General features: G+C 31.4%; 1 protein-coding gene and 1 long non-coding RNA gene across 2 annotated transcripts; one reads left to right on the top strand and one right to left on the bottom strand.

Moving 5' to 3' along the window:
• The first annotated feature begins 2,351 nt into the window (after window positions 1-2,351).
• LOC129895490 (uncharacterized) lies at window positions 2,352-4,799 on the top strand. The gene is made up of 3 exons (XR_008767779.1): window positions 2,352-2,546; window positions 3,355-3,499; window positions 4,560-4,799. It is a non-coding gene; the product is annotated as an uncharacterized LOC129895490 (long non-coding RNA).
• A 12,817-nt stretch (window positions 4,800-17,616) lies between these two features.
• LOC129895805 (transcription factor SPEECHLESS) lies at window positions 17,617-20,378 on the bottom strand. The gene is made up of 3 exons (XM_055971576.1): window positions 19,821-20,378; window positions 18,669-19,238; window positions 17,617-17,990 (listed from the first exon to the last, which is right to left on the bottom strand). The coding sequence occupies exons 1-3, from the start codon at window positions 20,217-20,219 to the stop codon at window positions 17,925-17,927; spliced, it is 1,035 nt and encodes a 344-aa protein (XP_055827551.1). The 5' UTR covers window positions 20,220-20,378; the 3' UTR covers window positions 17,617-17,924.
• Between the last annotated feature and the right edge of the window lie 2,812 nt (window positions 20,379-23,190).

Below are 23,190 nucleotides of genomic sequence, written 5' to 3'. Positions count from 1 at the left end.
ACCGAAGTTCGATTTGCTGATCCACCTGTTTAGGATATTTGCTGCGTCGTTGATAGTGCTCCTTTGTTCGGAGATTGTATTTTGGTACTGACTTTATCTATGTATATTTGGATATGTTGGTCAGGGGTACGACGGGGCCCTGTCTCGTCATATGACTATGTTATCATCTGTAGAGGTCTGTAGACAAATTATGTTGTGGGTTTTGTATATATGGTTTGGGTTTTGTGTGTTTTGTGACGGCCTATCAGCCCTCGTGCCTACATCTATTTTTGTGATCTATTTAGCAATCTTTTCTAATCACTACCTATGTTTATTCGATTAAAATGTTAATTTGGGATAAGGATACATTTGGGTGTCCAACGTGGGGCACCAGTCACGGCCTACGGGGTTGGGTCGTGACAGCGTATCTTACTCCCCCTGATGAAAACTTCATTTGATATTTTGGAGACGACCCATTCCAATCTTATATCTTAGCTTCTCAAAAATTGATGTTGGTAATGTCTTTGTGAATAAATCTGCAAGATTATCACTTGAACGAACTTATTGTAAATCAATATCACCATTCTTTTGAAAATCATGTGTGAAGAATAATTTTGGTGAAATATGTTTCGTTTTGTCTCCTTTTATGAAGCCATATTTTAATTGAGTGATGCATGCGGCATTGTCTTCGAATATAACTATGGGTAGTTTAACATTATTTTACAGGCCGCATCTTTCTTTGATGAACTGTGTCATCGATCTCAACCACACACATTCTTTATTTGCTTCATGAATTGTTATTATTTCAACATGATTTGAAGAAGTAGCAACAATAGACTGCTTTGTAGATCGCCATGATATAGTAGTTCTTCCGTGTGTAAATAGATAGCTTTTCTGAGATCGAACTTTATGTGGATCTGATAAATAACGTGTATCTGCATTACTAATAAGGTCTGCGCAACCTTTGTTATTATAAAACAAACCCATATCAATAGTACCCTTTAGATATCGCAAAATATGTTTGATACCGTTCCAATGCCTTTGTGTTGAGAATTGTCACGACCCAACCCCGTAGGCCGTGACTGGTGCCCGAATTGAGCACCCAAACGTACCCTTATCCCAAATTAGCCTTTTAACCGAATAAACAAAGGTAGTGATTAGAAAAAAATTGCTAAATAGATCAAAAAAATAGATGTAGGCACGAGGGCTGATAGGCCGTCACAAAACACCCAAAACCCAAACCATATATACAAAACCCACAACATAACTCTGTCTACAAACCTCTACAGATGATAGCATAGTCATATGACGGGACAGGGCCCCGTCGTACCCCTGACCAAAATATCCAAATATACAGAGATAAAGTCAGTACCAAAATACAAGCTCCGAACAAGGGAGCACTGTCAACGATGCAACAAATATTCTAAACAGATGGATCAACAAATCGAACTTTGGTACCTGCGGGCATGTAACGCAGCCCCCCGAAGTAAGGAGGTCAGTACGGAAAATGTACTGAATATGTAAAACATGCACTGTAATATATAAAATCATAATCTGAATAGTATATGCAAAACATGAAATCACCGTTTAGAATTTCAAAATACTTATCAAAATCTCAAACCATATATGCACAGACATATGCCATATCCGACCCCATTATGGACTCGGTGAACAAAGTGTGGTTGCCCTCCCATCATCGGCACCACGGCACAGCATAACACCAGAGTAGGGAATATCTCCGTAACAAATCATATCATATCAGATGGCCATATCAAATCATATTATATCACAAACATATATGTACATGGCATAGCATAACTCCGTGGTATAACATTTACCACCCCATGTACATGTCATACCTGCCCCCTTGTTATGACCCATATTTTTTTTCATATTAGGACAATTTGGGGATAATGGTAATAAGTCAAGGGCAAGGCTATGTTTGACCTTATTGGATACAAAATTCTTATGACTAAATTGAGATGTGGAAATATTGAAAATTTGTTAAGGGTAAAAATTGAAATTTCTCATGTGGAAATACCATAAAAGATTAAGGACAAAATTGGAATTACTCATGTGAAAATACCATAAAAGGGTTAGGGGTAAAATTGGAATTTCACAAGTGGAAATACCATAAAAGATTAGGGGTAAAATTAAAATTTCACATGTGAAAATACCATAAAAGTTTAGGGGTAAAATTGGAATTTTACATATGGAAATACTATAAAAGGTTAAGGGCAAAGGTGAAATTTTAACTTGGAAATATTAGAAAAGGTGAGGGGCAAAATGGTAATTTCACATGGGAGCCTCTTAGTCATAAAATCCTAGAGATTTCTAGACATTTTGAGAGAGTTTGAAGAAGAGAACTTAAGCCAAAAAATGGAGAGAAAATCGGCTAAGAGGGAGAAAAATTAACCCTTCAAATTTCATCCCCAAAAATTATAATTTTCTAGTATTCCTACTAAATCAAGGGTCCTCTATAACATGGTAAATTTATTTTGGAAGATAAAAGGCTTGTTTGGTTGATTTGGGGCTTTGATTAAGTGAAGAAGTTAGAAGAAAAAAAGGTAAGAATTAATTTCTTTTTATTATGTTATGAAGGTTGTTTATGTTGTAGTATGTGGAGATGTATAGAATTTATGAAAATATGGAAGTTTTCATGGTGGGTTTTACATATATATATAAATCCATGTATATGAAGATTGTGGGGGAAGATGAATTAAATTTTTGTGTGGTATTTTTGTGTAGTATTTGTATAGTAGTTATGATAGTTATTTGATGTTGAAAATGGAAGTTGGATGAAATTTATTGAAGTTGGAAATATGGGTTAGGTGATGTAATTGGAAAAAAATTAAGTTTGTATAATTTGTTAGTTGTGGTTATGATTTTGGGGATATAAATGAAGTTTAAATGGTGTAAGATGGTATTAAAATAGTTTGTAGGAATTATGTAATTTGAGTATGATATTATAAGAATATGGAGGTAAATTATTAAAAGTATGGAGTGTTGTTGTTGGTTGTGAAGTTGAAAGAAGGAAATGAATTTGATTATGAAGTTGGAGGAAGAAAATGAATTATAATAGTTTTGTTGCATTTATGGAATTTTTGGGTGAAATATGGAATTGATGAATATTGGATAGCTTACTTGGAATACTTTTCACTTATGTTGGAATAAGTTGAAATTAATTATGAACATGAAATATTCATATTTATTTGGAAATGCAAAGTTTGGTTGAAAGTTGTTGCACTAATTGGAAAATTACATCAATTTATGTTATGGTGTGTTTAAGTTGATTATTGATGGAATTGGTGTTGATGTTGGCTTGGTTGTTGATATTGTGGCCGAGTTATAATTTTGGGGTTGTCATATATATAGGGGAGATGCTGCCGAAATTTTTGTAGACAAGTATTGGAAAAATTGAGTTCTTAAAGTCTTATGAATAGTAATTGGTAAATGTGACCAATTGTAGATTTTGGAGGAAACGGGAATTGAATTTGGACAATCGTAAAACGTCAAAAAGGTATGTAAAGCTTTACATTTTCTTCTCTTGGCATGTCCTAGATGTAATAGGAGTGAATACGAACCTCGAGGATCACTCTACTCTTTGAAATCGACGCTCGAAAATTTCCCTTTTCTATTCAATAGAATTGAATTAGGTAATTATGAATAGTTTTGGAAAAATTGTCTAAACTTCTAAATTTTGCACAAATGAATTCCGAATACCTTGAAACTCTTCTAAATAATGTTATGAAGTCTAACGCACGTGATTTGTATACGCCACCTCATTTGACCGAGGTGGGCCCCACTATTCCGAATTTTTCTTCGTTATTCCGTTTGAATTACGGTAGGTAGAATTTGAAAGAAACTCTTTGCTATGCTTCCTAATATTATATGAATAATTATTCCGATAATTCGGAAAATACTATTTTTACGTAGACTATTATGATATTGGAAGTACTTATACTATTATTATTATTCAAGTTTCCTTTTATGATTTGTTATCGAAATTACGCAATCGAGTCTGTATAAATGTTTTGTAATTTAAATTGCATTTAGTTTCTCACTACTCCATTCGTGGATGCCTCAATGCTTCTTTCACTGAGCCTGGGCCGGAATATGTTTTCGTGCGTATTTCTCTGCATTGTTCGCCGTGTCCCGACGTGAGGGGGCAGATATAATATGTACATGGGGTGATAAATGTTATGCCACGGAGTTATGCTGTGCCATGTACATATATGTTTGTTATATGATATGATTTGATATGGCCATCTGATATGATATAATTTTTTACGGAGATATTCCCTACTCTAGTGTTATGATGAGCTGTGGCGCCAATGACAGGAGGGCGACCACGTTTTGTTCACCGAGTCCCATAAAATGGGGCCGGATACGGCATATGTATTTGCATATATGATTTGGGATTATGAAAAGTATTTTGAAATTCTAAACATTTATTTTATTTTTTGCACATACTATTCAGATTATGATTTTATTTATTACAATTCATGCTTTACATATTCGGTACATTTTTCGTATTGACCCCCTTTCTTCGGGGGGGGGGCTGCGTTACATGCCCGCAGGTACCGAAGTTCGATTTGCTGATCCACCTGTTTAGGATATTTGCTGCGTCGTTGACAGTGCTCCCTTGTTCGGAGCTTGTATTTTGGTACTGACTTTATCTCTGTATATTTGGATATGTTGGTTAGGGGTACGACGGGACCTTGTCCCGTCATATGACTATGCTATCATCTGTAGAGGTCTGTAGACAGAGTTATGTTGTGGGTTTTGTATATATGGTTTGGATTTTTGTGTGTTTTGTGACGGCCTATCAGCCCTCGTGCCTACATCTATTTTTTTTTATCCATTTAGCAATTGTTTTTTTAATCACTACCTATATTTATTTGGTTAAAATGGCTAATTTGGGATTAGGGTACGTTTGGGTGCCCAACTCAGGCACCAGTCGCGACCTACGGGGTTGGGTCGTGACACCCCTCACGTCGGGATACGGCGAACAATGTAGAGAAATACGCACGAAAACATATCGTGGCCCAAACTCAGTGAAAGAAGCATTGAGGCATCCACGAATGGAGTAGTAAGAAACTAAATGCAATTTAAATTACAAAACATTTATACAGACTCGATGGCATAATTTCGATAACAAATCATAAAAGGAAACTTGAATAATAATAATAGTACAAGTACTTCCAATATCACAATAGTCTACGTAAAAATAGTATTTTCTGAATTATCTTCGTACTTCCAAATATATTATGGGAATTAACGGAATAATTATTCATATAATATTAGGAAGCATAGCAAAGAGTTTCTTTCAAATTCTACCTACCGTAATTCAAACGCAATAACGGAGAAAAATTCGGAATAGTGGGGCCCACCTCAATCAAATGAAGTGGCGTATACAAATCACGTGCGTTAGACTTCATAACAATATTTAGAAGAGTTTCAAGGTATTCGGAATTCATTTGTGCAAAATCTAGAAGTTTAGACAATTTTTCCAAAACTATTCATAATTACCTAATTCAATTCTATTGAATAGAAAAGGGAAATTTTCGAGCATCGATTTCGAAAAGTAGAGTGATCCCCGAGGTTCGTATTCACTCCTATTACATCTAGGACATGCCAAGAGAAGAAAATGCAAAGCTTTACATACCTTTTTGGCCTTTTACGGTTGTCCAAGTTCAATTCTCATTTCCTCCAAAATCTACAATTGGTCACATTTACCAATTACTATTCATAAGACTTTAAGAATTCAATTTTTCCAGTACTTGTCTACAAAAATTTCGACAGCATCTTCCATATATATATGACACCCTGAGATTACAACTCGGCCACAATATTAACAACCAAGCCAACAACAACACCAATTCCATCGATAATCAATTTAACACACCATAACATAAATTGGTGTAATTTTCCAATTAGTGCAACAACTTTCAACCAAACTTTGCATTTCCAAATAAATATGAATATCTTATATCCATAATTAATTTCAACTCATTCCAACATTAGTGAAAAATATTCCAAGTAAGCTATTCAATTTTTTATCAATTCCATATTTCACTCATAAATTCCATAAATATAACAAAAATATTATAATTCATTTTCTTCCTCCAACTTCATAATCAAATTCATTTCTTTCTTTCAACTTCATAATCAACAACAACATTCCATACTTTTAATAACTTACCTCCATATTCTTATAATATCATACTAAAATTACATAATTCCTACAATCCATTTTAATACCAACTTACACCATATAAACTTCATTTATATCCCAAAAATCATAACAACAACTAACAAATTATACAAACTTAATTTTTTTCCATTTCATCACCTAACCCATATTTTCAACTTCAATAAATTCATTCAACTTCCAATTCCAACATAAAATTTTTACCATAACTACTACTCCATAACTACTACTAAAATACTACACAAAAAATTAATTCATCTTGCCTCTAAAATCTTCATATACATGGATTTATACATATGTAAAACCCACCATGCAAACTTCCATATTTCCATAAATTCTACACATCTCTACATACTACAACATCAACAAACTTCATAACACAAAGAAATTGGATTAATTCTTACCTTTTCCTTCCAACTCCTTCACTTTACCAAAGCTTCAAATCAACCAAACAAGGCTCCTATCTTCCAAAATAACTTTATCATGTTGTAGAGGATCCTTGAATTAGTAGGAATACTAGGAGAAAATAATTCTTGGGATGAAATTTCAAGGAGTAAAATTACTCCCTCCATAGCCGATTTTCTCTCTTTGATTTCTCTTCTTTCCTTTGCTCTTCTCCTTTCTCAAATTGTGTAGAGAATTCTAGACATTTATGATTTAAAGCTCCTCATGAGAAATTCCAATTTTGCCCCTAACCTTTTCTAATATTTCCAAGTTGAAATTCCAATTTTACCCTTAAACTTTTCCAATATTTTCACATCCTAATTTAGTCATAAGAATTATGTATCCAACAAAATCAAACATAGCCTTGCCCTTGACTTGTTACCGTTATTCCAAAAATGTCCTATTGTGAAAATTAAAAAAATATGGGATATAACAGGAATGAATTATACCTTGCTAGCAAATTAATAGAAAATATTATATTAGGCCTAGTTGCCTTAGCAAGATACATAGGTGCACCAATAGCACTGAAATATGGTACTTCAGGACCAAGAATTTCTTCACCCTCTTTTGGAGGTTGAAATTGATTTTTTTCCAATTGAAGTGATCGAACAACCATTGGAGTACTTAATGGATATGCTTTATCCATGTAAAATCGTTTTAAGATTTTCTTAGTGTAGGCAGATTGATGGACAAATACCCCGTCTACTAAATGTTTAATTTGCAGATCTAAACAAAGTTTTGTCTTTCCAAGGTCTTTCATCTCAAATTATTTCTTTAGATATTCAATCGCCTTTTGGACCTCTTCAGGGGTTCCAATGAGATTTATGTCATAAACATAAACGGTGAGTATAACAAATCCTGATCCCGTTTTCTTAATAAAAACACATGGAAAAATGACATCATTTATAGAACCTTCATTTATTAAGTACTCACTACAACAACAACAACAGGCCCAGTATAATACCATCATATGGGGTCTGGATTATTAAGTCCTCACTAAGGCGATTATACCACAAACGTCCTGATTGTTTTGGATCATATAATGATCTTTGCAGTTTTATTGAGTACATCTACCGAGACTTATTACATGCTTCAGGAAATTTTAATCCTTTTAAAATTTTCATGTAAATTTCATTATCAAGTGAACCATAAAGGTAAGTTGTAACTTCATCCATTAGATTTATTTCAAAATTTTTATGTACTACTAGACTGATGAGATATCGAAATGTTATCCATCCATAACAGGTGAATATGTTTCTTCATAGTTGACCTCGAGTCTTTGAGAGAATCCTTGTGCAACAAGGCGTGTCTTGTATCTTACAATTTCATTTCTCTCATTTCGTTTTCGCATAAAAACTCATTTATAGCTAACTAATTTTACACCTTCAGGGGTTTGGACTACAGGTCCAAAAACCTCACGTTTAGCAAGTGAGTCTAATTTTGATTGAATTGACTTTTGCTATTCTGGCCAATCACATCTACGTCGACATTATTCGACGGATTTAGGCTCAAGACTTTCACTATCTTGCATGAGGTTAATTGCAACATTATATGCAAAAATATTATCAATCATGATTTTTGATCGGTCTAAATTTATCTCATCACCGGTAGAACTTATTGAAAGTTTTTCATTCATTTGAGTCTCAGGTTCACTGATTTCTTCAAGAATATCAGGATTACTCAAATCTTGACTTTCTTCAGGAGGTTCTTGTTTAGTATCATCTTTATTATTTCTTACGCTTCTCTTTCTGGGATTTTTATCCTCTGAACTCAATGGTCTACTATGCTTCAGGCGTGTTTGAGATTCAGAAGCTATGATACTAGTAGATGATAATTTTGGGACATTAATTCGGATAGGCACATTCACTGCATGGATATGTGACTTAGTTATCTATTTCAAATCAGTAAATGCATCTGAAATTTGATTTGCTATTTTCTGTAAGTGGATAATCTTCTAGACCTCCTGCCTACATGTGCGGGTATGTAGATCAAAATGAAATAGTGATGAAACTTTTCACGCAATTTCTTTTTTGGGTTCTTGTTTCTCTTCAACTAATAGCGGGAAAGTTGTTTCATCAAACCGACAATCTACAAATTGAGCAGTGAATAAGTCTCCAGTCAATGGTTTAAGGTATCGAATTATGGAGGGTGAGTCAAACCCAACATATATGCACAACCTTCGTTAAGGGCCCATCTTTGTACGTTGTGATAGTGCTACAAGCACGTATACCACACAACCAAAAATTCTTAGATGGGTTATATTTGGCTCATGTCTAAATACTAATTGTGATGAACATTATTTATTATAATGTGTCGGTCTAAGACGTATAAATGTTGCTGGTTTACGATTGACAATTTTGTTTTCATTAGTAGAGGTCTTGTTATCAATTGTAGGCGCTTTATAAATGACTCTACAAGGCTATTTTGAGTATGAACATGAGCAACATGATATTCAATTTTTATCCCAATTGATAAGCAATAATCATTAAAAACTTGGGATGTAAATTCTCCAGCATTATCAAAGCGAATCGCCTTAATTGGATAATCTGAAAATTGCGCTCTCAATCTTATTATTTATGCTAATAACTTTGCAAATGTCAGGTTGCAGGATGATAAGAGGCACACATGAGACCATCTAGATGATGTATCTATTAGGACCATAAAATATCTAAACAATCCACTAGTTGGATGAATAGGTCCACATATATCTTTATGTATACGCTCTAAAAAGCTAGGAGATTCGATGCCAACCTTCAGGGTCGATGGTCTGGCAATTAATTTGCCTTGATAATAAGCAGCACATGAAAATTCATCATTCTTAAGAATTCTCTGGTTCTATAACGGATGTCCAGTTGAATTTTCAAGAATTTGTCTCATCATTATTGATCCAGGATGACCTATTTGATCATGCCATAGCACAAATGTATTTAGATTAGTAAACTTCTGGTTTACGATCATATGTGCTTTAATTGCACTAATTTTTGCATAATATAGGCCAGACGACAAAGTTGATAATTTTTTCAAAATATATTTCTGGCCTGAGACACTCTTAATTATATCAAGATATTCAGTATTCATTTTATTTAGTGTCTCAACATTATATCCATTTCTGCGGATATCTTTAAAACTTAACAAGTTTCTTGGAGATTTAGAAGAGAATAGTGCATCTACTATAATAATTTTTGTCCCCTTAAGCAGAATTATAATAGCTCTTTCGGGGCCTTCAATTATTTTTGAATTACCAAAAATTGTAGTAACATTTGCTTTCTTTCTAAACAAGTTAGAAAAATATTTCTCGTCTTATAAAATAACATGAGTTGTTCCACTATCAATTACACAAATATCCCCATGATTGATCATTGATCTAAATAAAATTTGAGGCATATCTATATTTTTTTCATCAAAAGGAAATAAAGTAAATATTATAATTAATACATAATTTATTACACGAATTTTATTTATTTACATGGACTAAAACAATACAAACATAATATGTAGTTCAAATAAAATAAAAAATATGATTTAAATATTATTAGTCTTATCAATATTTATATTTTCTCTGGAAAATTAAAGAAATCAGCTACATCGAGATGCATAGGCTCAATATTATCTTCAGAGATAAAATTTATCTCTGGATTATTTTCTGCCCTCTTTAAGGATACTTGATATAGCTAAACCAGACGTTTTAATGACGCAAGTCCACGACCAGTGTCCACACCTTCACATCTATGAGATATGCTTTCTGATTTTTTCATGGGTAAAGTTTCTAGCCTTTTACTCTGCTTTTTATATTGCTGATCATTTTTCGGTGCCAGCCGAGCATCATGATTATAATTTCTTCTTCGACCATGACCACGACCACAACTGGGGCCATGACCTCTTTCGCGTTGATTATAATTTGCCCGATTCACTTCAGGGAGTGACAAAGAACCAACGGACCGACTATCATGATTTTTCATTAATAGTTCATAGTGACATTCAATAATAAGAAGATGAGATAGTAATTTAGAATATTTTTTAAAATCCTTTTCGCGATATTGCTGTTGCAGGAGCGTATTCGCGGGTGCAAATGTGGAGTATGCCTTTTCGAATTTATCTTGCTCAGTTATTTCGTCTCCGCATAAATTTATCTGGCCTATAATTCTAAACACGAGCAAAATTATATTCAGTTATATTTTTGAAATTCATTAATCGCAAGTTTAGCCAATCATGACGTGCTTGTTGAAGCATGACCAACTTCAGGTGATCATATTTTTTTTTAAAATTTTTTCATAATTTAAGGGAGTCTTTTAATGTGAGATATTATAATTTTAGCCCCTCGTCAAAATAGTGACGGAGAAATATCATGGCTTTTGCATGGTCTTGACTAGATGCCGTATTTTCATTTTTGATGGTGTCTGCCAGACCCATCGATTCTAAATGAATTTCGGCATCAAGTGTCCATCATGAGTAGCTTTTTTCAGAAATATCAAGAGCAATAAATTCAACTTTTAAAATATTAGACATTTTAAGAAAAATAAAATTCTTACCCCTTTTGTTACCTTCTAAAAATATAACTCAAAGCAACGGAGGTTCGTGCTGATAACATGCTATGAAATAAACTAAATTTAGCAAAATGAGACGAAGAGAATGGAGAAACTGAGCAGAGAAACAAAATAATTGCTATGTATTCTTTCTTCTATATTTTCGTGTGCTCTTCTAAATGTCAAAGATGACATTTTATAGAAGAGGAAAACCTGAAAACATGGAACAAAAGTAAACCAAGTGGGCAACTTGCCTACTTTTAAGTGGGTCCCACTTAAAAAACAACATCCAATTACACACCACTACTTTCTTTTTCTTACTTAAAATAGCCGCTCGACTACTTGATTTGCACAAAATATGGCAACTGGCCATATTGGCGGCTGATAATCTCCATTTGGCCATTTAAAAAAAAATATAAATAATATATTTTTTAAAAAAAATTTAAAGGAGGGCTTCTGGCTTATTTATAAATAAAAAAAAGATTATATATTTCCTGAACAGGAAAAATTGTGCAAAATATCCATCAAGAAAAATTAATTACCCAAAAAATAGCCCACTTTCTTTTTCTTACTTAAAATAGCCGCTCGGCCGTTTGATTTGCACAAAATATGGCAAATGGCCATATTGACAGTTGATAATCTTCATTTGGCCTTTTTTATAAAAATATAAATAATAATATTTGCTTTCTATTTCTCTTTTTTTTAATTAAAGGAGGGATTTTGGTTTATTTATAAATATAGAAAAGATTATACATTTCCTGGCCATTTTTTTTGTTTTTTTTTTAAAAAAACTTTTTTCTGTTTTATTTTTTGCTGTGCTATGAAAAAAATAATTGTTATTTATATTTTCTTTATTGCTCTTTTTTAGAATTTTTTATCTTTTCTAATTGTTTCATTTCTTTTGTGAAAAAATGAATATTTATGTCATTTTATTGTTTTTAATTTATTCTTCTATTTGTTAAGTTAGAAATGCATGATTGACAAATAAATATTGATATCGATACATTGCATAATTGTTGATATAATATTGATACATGATTATATACCATTTATACAATGATGATACATTACATATCTTTTTATACAATAATGATACATTACATATCTATTTATACAATATTGATATATTACATTTAGACTGCATAATCATTAGTTGTTTTGTTTTCAAATATTAATATTATATTATTTGAATTTTCCTGGTGCTGCTTTTGAGAAAAAACTTATTCCTTTTCTAATTGTTTCACTTTTTTTGTGGTAAAATAAATATTATATCATTTTATTATTTTTATTTATTTTATTTATTTATTAAGGTGATAATGGATGATAGTCAAATATATATTGATACATTGTATAATTGATTATATAATATCGATACATGATTATACGCATTTATACAATATCGATATATTACATATACACTGCATAATTATTTGTACATTATATATACATGTTTATATACCATTTATACTATATTGATATATGTTTATACACTATTTATACATTATTGATACTTCACTTATACACCACATATTTATTTATGCAATATCGATACATTACATAACTATTTATACAATATCGATACATTACATAAATATTTATAAAATATCAATACTTTACATATACACTACATAATTGCTTGTATATTATATGTACATATTTTACACCATTTATACAATATTGATAAATAAAAAAAAATACATGGAAAAAGTTTTTAAAAAGGATATTTTTATTTAAAACAACAACAACAACAACAAAATATTTTTTTTTTTAAAAATCAACGCTACAAAGGAGGGAAAAACGAAAAAAGAATAGGAAATAAAGCCAAAAAGGCCTAATGGGCTTGAGCCGATTTTGATCTCTGTGGTGTTGGGCCGATTTGGGCTCATGGCCTCTTATTGGCTATTTTTTGTATAAATAAAATATGGTTATATTTATTATAAATTAATTATTTTATTGTATATATATTTGAAATTAGTCCTTTCATTAATTAAATAAGTATTTTTATTTTTTGAAAAATCTATGTTAAAACCAACATTATTATCATATTTATTAAATCACACTATATTTTAAAATAATTACTCATTGTGAAAAATATCTAAAGTGATTTAAAAAAAAAAAAATCATAGACATTAAGAAGAATCTAGAAAGTTATGGTGTAGTGTGTTTGAAAGTCTAGATAATATTGTAGAGTATTAGACACTTGAGGAAGATATTTGTAAAAGGCGATAGAATATTCTTGATTTTTAGTATCTAAAATCATCCTATACATGTATAAATAAGGTGACATTAGGTATTTGTAATAAAATAAAAAAAACCCAATCAATCCAAACAAAGTCAAATTAAAAGAAATTCAAGAAAATCTTCTTCTATAACAAAGTTCTCAATTTTAATTGAATCTTCTAATCGTAATTAATGATTTTGAATTAACAGGATGTCTCAATAATTATATATTTCTTCTGTTATTCTCTACCCTCATCACTTAGTAGAGGAGAGCGAGAGAAAGGGGTATTCTGAATGATATAATTATGTTCTTTGAAATGCCTTTGAATATTATATTTCGCAAAATACGTGATAACGCTAACCAATTATTTGAAATGTTGTTTCATATCTTGGGATATATTTTTTGAACAGATAATTAATATATAACTGTATTATTGTTTCATGCATATTGTAACTTTGGCTTATCTAGCCACCAGACATGCAATTCAGTAGTATACATCTGTCATAAAAATTGAATTCATGCAAAAATAATAAACGTCCACTCACGTCACGTAACACTCAATTGGTTTCCCATATCCCTGCAGAAAACAATGCGCGATTAATGGCATTTCCTACTCTCTTTTTCCTTCACATATATATTAATATATAGATATATAAAATTGAGTAAAAGTAAGATTCTGAGAGAAAAAAAATCATTAATTTGCTAATATTAGTAGCAGAGAGCAGTCACGATCAAATGTGGTCCGTCACAGCCTACTTTGATAACCCTAGAGCTTTCTCATGCATCTTTTTTGGGACCATATAATATAATATATATATTTGAAACACTTAAATAACTCAATACACAAATTTCTAATTTATTCAAACTTGAAAAAAAAAGAGTGAAAAGTTGCTATATATGTATTGGACCACATGCATTGCCATGTATGTATGTATGGAATTGGATTGTCATACAATTACAAATAAGTTTACATTAACCATTTTGAGCTTTCATGCACGATGTTTATATATATCAACTGCACTTTCACTTATATAAATCTTTCGTAATAATAATCAACTAATCTCTTGTCATGACTTTTTATTGAATTTTTTGTCTACATAAAAAAATGCATTGATGAGTGCCAAATTATCACTTCTCTAATATAATAATAATTAGGGGTGTCAAAATTAATCCATAAAAATATAACCTGTCCAAATTACTCAAATGTAACCAACCATCTGTAACCCTTACCTATATCTACCTTGCTTAATATAATTATATTAATTCAAGTATTCAACTCTCTCTCAAGTGGTGAAGTAACAAATTTTAATATGGGTGTTCAAAATTTAGTATCTATTTCTAAAAAGTTGGTTGTCACCTATATACATAATATTGTATATTTTTCGTATGCACAATATAATTTTTCGACCCATGGCTGGTCACTACATGTCTCTCTCTCGTTTGATGAGATTCGATCCAACGGAGGGCCTCAACCAACTTGGCCTTCACACCCCTTTAGCTAGCTGTTTGTACGGTAATGTATATATGGATGTACCTTTTAACAGTTCTTCGAATATATTGTTATTATATACTGATCTTAAAATCTATATATTATATACAAAGAAGCACTTGTGGAGAATTCGTATTTATAGTAAAAGGACTTACGTATTCTTGGCCATTTTCTTACTTTTACCTTTTATTTTTTGGAAACAGTTTTTCCTCTAAATATGATATTCATTCAATTTGAATGTTATGCTACTTCAAAAGTTAGAATATAATTGAAGGAACATGTACTAATTAATAGCTATAATTTCATCTCAACATAAAACTTTATTTGTGTTTAGGCAAAGTAAATTAAGCTTGTAAAAATTAAGAAGGGAATATAATTATTGTATCATTAATTTATTTTAATATATATATATTTCAATGAGAATCTGTTTCCACTATATATTGTCCAATGAGCTAATTCAATGGTAAAATTATATTCTATAACACAAATCTTTCATTAATTTACTGTGAGAAAAATCTTTATTTCTAGTGATGTACCAAGACTTATCTTACAATATTTGGAAGTAGTCAATCAATTGGAAGGCTAAGGGTTGTTGAACAATCACTTATAGCTAGTTTCTGGCTTTAGAACCTATTTAGAGGTGATCAGTACTATATATAGGTTCAGGTCTTTCCATTAATACAAAATCTAAAGTTGTTAGGCTAGAGACTAGCTTTGGGCTATGCTAGGAATGTCATCTGATAATCATGTCATCGTCATTTGCAGCTTCATTTCTCATTCACTATTTCTTAGGAACTGAAACCCTATTTGAAACTAAATTTAATTGCTAGAGATACATATCAATATATATATATATGTAGCTTTTTCGTGAAATTTGTAATCTTAAAAATTAAGACATATTGAATTCTAGTTAGCTTTTTAAATCAGGAACATAGACGGAGGAAAAAATGATTTTTTTTCTTGCATATATATAATTTATTGAATTTTATTATCATAAGTTTTTTTTAATGCCTGATTCTGCCATTAACTACATCAACAAACAAATATGACATGATAATGTAAAAATTCTTTACACATGCAAAAATTAATAATACTCGTGCAGTGCATGACTCTACATTCATTGTAGGAAGGGAAAATTAAAGCTGGAGAATTTAAGTTTTTATATATGTGGCTACATACAGGAATTAAAGGTGGCTAAATAAGCTAGTACGGGGTGGTATCTTTCTTGATCGTCATTTCTGATCACTTCAAAATTGTAATTAAAATACCAAAAGTAAATTCCATAACTTAAATTAAATCAATGTGTGAAGAGAACTATCATATTGTATTCAACTACTTATTAATTTTTTGCTTGTGAGTTCAAATTTAAATATTTAGTTATATGATACAAGATAAAAAGAAGAGAAGATGCGATCGCGATCGCATCATTTGCAAGAATGACCTTCGGAAGGGTGGTCTTAAAGTTTCGACCTTATATATATAACGATCGCTTGATTAAGAAATTTGCTAGAAATTTTTGTTGACGTTGTTCATAGGGCATAAATTAGTAATCTTGTCTATGAGGTAGAAATTTGAGACATTTCATTAAATCATAAAAAATGAACTTGTTCAATTGTCCACATAGTTTGCCTCATAGGCAAAACTAATTTATGCCCAATGAACAATAAAAGTATTGTCTAGCAAATTTTGAATTAAATCATGGTACTCATATTATGGTTTTAAGCAGTTGCACTCAAATTATTCCTTGTTTACTTTACACGGGGTAATGTGCAAATCCACGTTCTGATTTATTTATGTGGACGACTTGATTATTTTTTAAGATGACCACGATTCCATTGGATAGTTCAAAGAGTGTCTATGTTTCCATATGAAGGATTTGGGTCCGTTAAAGTATTTTTTGGGTGTTGAAGTTGTCCGGGGTCCTATTGAGATACTTTTATGCCAACGCAAATAACTCCTTGTGTCTTGCTCTTCATCGGAGGCGAAATATCGATCGATAGTGATGATTGTTTGTAAGTTGAAATGGTTAAAGGGTATCTTGACTAGTTTGGATGTGGATCATGAGTGTGACAGTATATATTGTCCGAAATCCGGTCTTTCATGTACAAACAAAACATGCTGAAGTGGATTGTCATTATGTTTGAATGAGCTGCAATACTATAGAATCTCTCTGAGCTACGTTCCAACTTATAAACAGTCTGATATTTTCATGAAGGCATTTGGCAAATCACAATATGCCCACTTACTTCACAAGTTGGACATGCAGGATCCTCATGTTCCAACTTGACCGGAGAGGAGGGGTGGCGGTATAAGATGTAAATATCGTAATTATGTATTTATAATAAATATGATAACTTTAGGAATTATAGTCTTATTAGGGTAAGGAAATATTGTAGTCCAATCCTATTAGAATAGGACTTAAAAGCGACTATATACTTGTATATAAGGAGCTAGGTCATAATGAATACAAATGCAGAGAGAAAATTCTCCCCAAAACATTAATTCTTATCTCTTTATTGTTTTGTTTCCCTTCTATTTTTAGGAGAGTTGCTCAATTGTTTCCAAAATATCAGTTGTCGACAACTTTTTTTCTCACTTTATAAAGAGTCATTCTTAAAATCCTCAAAATAATATCCTAACCCTTTTTATCTGAAAATGCATTTTTATTAAATTATTATTGCAAAAGTACTATTGAATTCGATCATATAAGAAATTAATCTTGAAGGTGACAACAAAACAGACACTACTAGAAATAAAGTGTACATAATTGAAAATACAATGACTGAACATAAAGAAATCAATACAACGAGGGGATCATATATAATTAATTGATCGATCGATCGACCACTAGTAAATAAAAGTCATGATAATCTATACGGACATCAACTACCCACATTCTCTTTTATTGTTACAGCTCCCTAGTCAGATCTCTAGCTACTGGAATGAGACACTTCTCATTTCTCAAATGAAAAGTAAAAAAAAAAAAAAAGTAACGGAAAAAAAACATGTACTAAAATTACTACTAGTATTGCTAAAGAGTAATGAGTACTGTTCTTAGCAGAATGTCTGCTGAATCTGATTAGCCAGTTCTTCAGCACTAAGTTGGCATTCAATTCCAATCTGCCAAAAGGGAAGAAATTACCAATCATTAGCTTTGAAATGTTCACTAATTTAATGATACCACACATCTACAGATTCTCTAATTAAAAATTTGAATTTAATTTATACATACATCGATCGTCAGCCAAATTTAGGAATAATTAAGACTACTAATAATTTAGACAGGTATCTGAATAAATGTATGTGTCTTTAAAATTACTGAGCAAATAATATATCGAGTTAAAAAAAATTGTAAGCAAAATAAGAAGGCTTTGGAAGAAGTGTGGTTGTTAAAAAGGGTGCCATATATATGTGTATAAAGTTACCTAGTAAATACAAGTTTGTGTTCCCCGCACATGTCTATTTCACAAGATGAATAAAATGATTACTAAGAACTTCTGGAATCACAACTAATAGTATAGCTTTTAATTTGTTGCTAACAAATAGGAGTAAATAGGATCTCTTGCCCTCTTATATTTTAACAGAAGAAGAAAATGATCTTTTCAAATTTCTTAAAGTCATAGTATGCGAACCATTCTAGGGTATATAAAGCTCATTTTTATGATAGTACGTAACTTGGGAGTTATTGAGTTAGCCTTATGAATTTAAGTTATATAGACTATCTATCACTTGATACTATATATTTTTTCTGTTTTAATTTTACACGGAGTTTAAGAAAGTAATGAAGTGTTACAATACCTTAATGGTGAAGGAGTTGAGCATGGTACCATCAATAGTACTGATGCTGACGTGTAGTATTTCGAGAGCGAGTTGTTCTAAAGCAGCAATGATCTTCACAGCTTGGCCCGGAATACGTGGAGACACAGTCTTCAATATGACATTCGCGCCGGAGAATTTTACTTCCACGTCAGCAATGGCTGACTTTGAATTAGCAGCCAGCTCATTATTGACATGACTATCAATGGAGGAATTTGAAGAAGTAGTAGTAGTAGTAGGAGATGGTTCAAGTGGTCTATTAGCATTATTATGATTATGATTATGATTATGATTAGGCTTATATGGGCTTGTGGGTTGTGGGGTTCTTGGACTAATTGGTAAGTTCATTCTAGGACTAAGTGGTGGTTTTCTTGGACTTAATGGTGAGGGTGTTATTAGTCTTGGACTAATTGGGACTAGCTGTTGTAGTACTCTTGGACTTAGAACTTCACTATAAACTTTGCGTTGCTTCTTGGCTTCAAGTGATTGTAGAACTTGTTGTAGCTCGTTTATGTAATCCACAACCCCACCAATTATTGATGCTTGATCACCCTATTTATTACACAACCACAAAAATAAACACACGAGACAAAAAAACTTTTAAATGGGTTTTTACAAGCATATATAGTAGTAGAACTTTAATTTATCTATACTTTACAAGATTTGTTGAACACATTCTTCAACAACATGCATGTTTCTGCCTCACGGAGAAATTAGAATTTTTACTAAGGTGGATAAAACATACAATAAGTCAAAAGAATTTAATATTTACTCTATGAAAAATTAACCGTGCCGACCCCACTAATCAAAACTCCTTTTACTTTTATTATGTTATGTATATATATATATAATAGTATTTGACTTGGGAAAAAAAAATTAACAATGAAAGAAAGATAATAAGTGGCATATAGCAAAGTATTCATAAATTAAATTTGTGGTTTTATAGGTATCTACGTCTATAACAACTTATCACAACATGACAACAAGAAGTTCAATCAGCGTAACTTTACGAGTGATGTTTGAGGTAGATAAAGTATGTACGCAGATTTTATTTTTATTTTAAGAAGGTAGAAAAGTTATTTCCCTATAAACGGTCTCCTCAGAAAAAAATGAAAAGAGAAAAAACGTGCTTACTCGTTTAGCATAAAAACAAGGCATCAAAGTGCGTAGCACAGAGAGATGTTCATTCATTTGTTTGCGTCGATTCCTCTCAACTGTTATGTGAGAAATCTTATTTTCTATCCCACCACTTATAACTAATTTTTCCCTTTTGCTACTTGGTGTATCTGCTTCATGAGTCTCTTCATCTTGTAAATTAGTTGCACTTGACCCAGTAGATTTCTGAGAAACCAACTTCCTTTTCTTCCCCTCTTCAGACGTTGTGGTTGTGGTTGTCGTTGTTGTAGTATGGTTGTTATTGTTATTATTAAACTCCGAATTAGCACCACCTCCGCCTTCTAAAGCCTCTAATATACTGAAGATGTCACATTCGGAATCCTCAAATAAATCAGACAAACTTTGGTCACCATCCATTTTCAACGATACGTACGGAAAAAAGGTAATAATATATGACTAGAAAGAAATGAAAATCAAAGTGAGTGATACTGATTTTTGATATGAAAGAAAGAGATAGAGAAAAAAAAAAGCAGGAGATCTAGAAAAGGCAATTGAGAGAGCCGTTGAAAGAGAAATGGATGGATATTTATTGCTGAACAAAACAAGCTAAGGGTGTTATATAAGTATATATTATTTAAAGAGAGAATAATCATGGTGACGTCGAAAGAGTACGGGCAAGCCATACAATAATAGGTTAGTGATGAAAAGCAAAACTTTGGGGAAATTCTAAAAACACCAAGTTTACCTTCTTATTACTCTCTTAGCCTGTGGTGGGACATGTCATATGAAATAATGACTTTAAAAATGCATTTGAATTGGTTATTTATGATTATGATTTCAAATCTCAAATTCTTTATTTGAGATTTCAAATCATAATTATAATTTTTTTTTTAAATTCATAAGCTTATATTTTCTACTACAAAGGATCCATCATTTTAAATATTACAAAAAAAAAGGATTTATGTTCGGCGTGAAGAGATTGTCTGTACCACATGTGAAAATATTATATTAAAGAATAATTAATTACTTTATTTGACTAGTGAATCGTTATAAAATTATGTGTATTTAAAAATTTGTAATCACATATATTTATTTATAAAAGGAACATGAAAATATATAATTTATTAAGGAGGTGCCTTAAAATGGTCTAATATTTTATTTATAATCAACTACGATTTACTCATTTGGTAAAACTGTATAAGATTGAAAATTTTAATATTTTTCACAATTTGTGCGTTTTCATGTTTATGAAAAAAAATATAATTTAAAAATTTTAAATTGCATATTCAAATAAAACTTCAACTTCAATTTCAAATCACGGTATATAGCCCGTAAGGTGAACCTAATAGAAAGACACTGCAAACTCTTTTCTCGTTTGAAACCATGTCAATGTCTACATAAATATATGTTTTTGCTAGTCCTCGAGGGTGTCAAAAGAAGAAGAAACCGTGTTAGTGTCTAGATGTTAAATTTCCCTTGTCCTTGATTGTGACATTAGTTTATTTTAAAAAAAATTGAGATTGACTCCAAGTAAAGTGGCACTATAACAATATACTTTCATTAGCAAAAAATATTTAATGGTAATTATATTAATGTCATTGTATTCATAGTCATTAAAGTCTTTAGGTATAAAGTGTTGATTCTAAATACTCATATTATATATAATTATCGTTAAATATAATATTACAATAATTATATTGTTGCCGCAAAATTCTTTATCCGTGGTAGTGTATGACACTCCTTTAATTTACTCTCATTAGTGGTTTCCCTTTTTGAGCAAATATTATTACTTCATAGTTAGTCAAGTCTATGTTTTTTCAGATTTAGGTTCTAGGTTTAAAAGTAGTGATTGCAAAGCACCAAAAAAGCCTCTTGCATGATCTTCACTAGTACTTTCCTTTTTCATCAAAACTATGTTAAATTTAGTAAAGTCTTCCAAACAGGGTTTGTCTTGCTCTTTCTTAGGTTTTCTGCTTTGTTAGTAATTACTGCAATTTTTTTTTATAATAGGACTTCCTTTTTTTAATAAAAAAAGTAAATAATAATAATAATAATAATAATAATAATAATAATAATTTGTTATTATTATTTGGTTAGTAATACGAGAACCATTGTCAAATTGAATGTTGTGTAAAGTTTGTCAGATTGGCCTCTGCAACGACAGCGGCTTTATTATGGCCATAGCTACCTCCATATCAAATTTATTGGACCTACAAATTAACTTCAATTCATAAGACACCTTTTCCATGTTAACATGCATCAAAATATTGGCATACTACTCCACAACTTTACTAATAATATACCTACTTTATACAAAAAAAAAATATTGAAATAATTTTCTTTTCAGATTTTTAATGTCGATAAAAACCATACATATAATTTATGTGCATCATATAGCAAGCATATTAACGATAAATCCGCAAATGCTCTTTAACATGAGGCGTTATGAAAATTATTCATTTCTTTGAATTATATGGCTCTAGTAATTACTATTTCTAAAGATGCAGTGCCAATCGTGCCATTAAAAATGTGATTATTTATCATCGTCTGCACTAAGGCATTAGGATTATATAATCGAGTGAAAAAAAATGTGTACTATGCTAATTTGTGATATTTCTTATAAAAAAAATTACTTTACTCTTTCATTGCAATATGAAGTTTTCTTAAGATGTTTATATGCATCCTTTCTTTCAAAGTTTGTCAGTCTTTCTCTATCACCCTTCCGTGATCATGAGTGTCACATACGTACACCTTCTCTAAGGGGCACAACATCCTCGAGGAGATTTTCCCCACCACTGTATTGATGGAACACAAGTTTGATACCATATTTGTCCAGACCTACGAACATATCGTGGATTGTTCGTTTTGGCCCGATAGTCTTCACAAATTTATTCTCTCACGACGCCATTATCGAGCCCATAAATATGTATTAAACTTCACATCAATGGTGAGAACTCAAACAACTGAAACCAAAGAAGCCATAACTGGCAATTAAAGGAGAAAACAATTCACGAGAAGGTGTTTTGAGAAAATGAGAACTCATGACACTCTCATTGGATTAACAGTGAAGTATATATACAAGTCCATGAGATTGACAATTGTATCCAGCTAAGTTGACAGAAAAGAATATCCTAACCAACTCCCATGTCTACTAACTAACTAATACTGATACAAGATAATTAGACATTCTGTTAATTGCACTCTTCAATACCTCTCCTCAAGTTGATGGTGATGATTTCACAGCCAATTTGTCTAAGATAGCAACGTGTTTGACACCAGTTAGGGCATTTGTAAGAATGTCAGTAAGTTTTTCAGTATTGGAGACATGATGAAGGGAGATGAGCCCCTCCTGAAGCTTATTCCGCCCAAAATGACAATCGACTTCAAT

The sequence above is a fragment of the Solanum dulcamara genome, chromosome 7, assembly GCF_947179165.1.
Source record: "Solanum dulcamara chromosome 7, daSolDulc1.2, whole genome shotgun sequence".
NCBI classification, from domain to species: Eukaryota; Viridiplantae; Streptophyta; class Magnoliopsida; order Solanales; family Solanaceae; genus Solanum; species Solanum dulcamara.
This window is presented reverse-complemented; position numbering and strand designations above follow the sequence as displayed.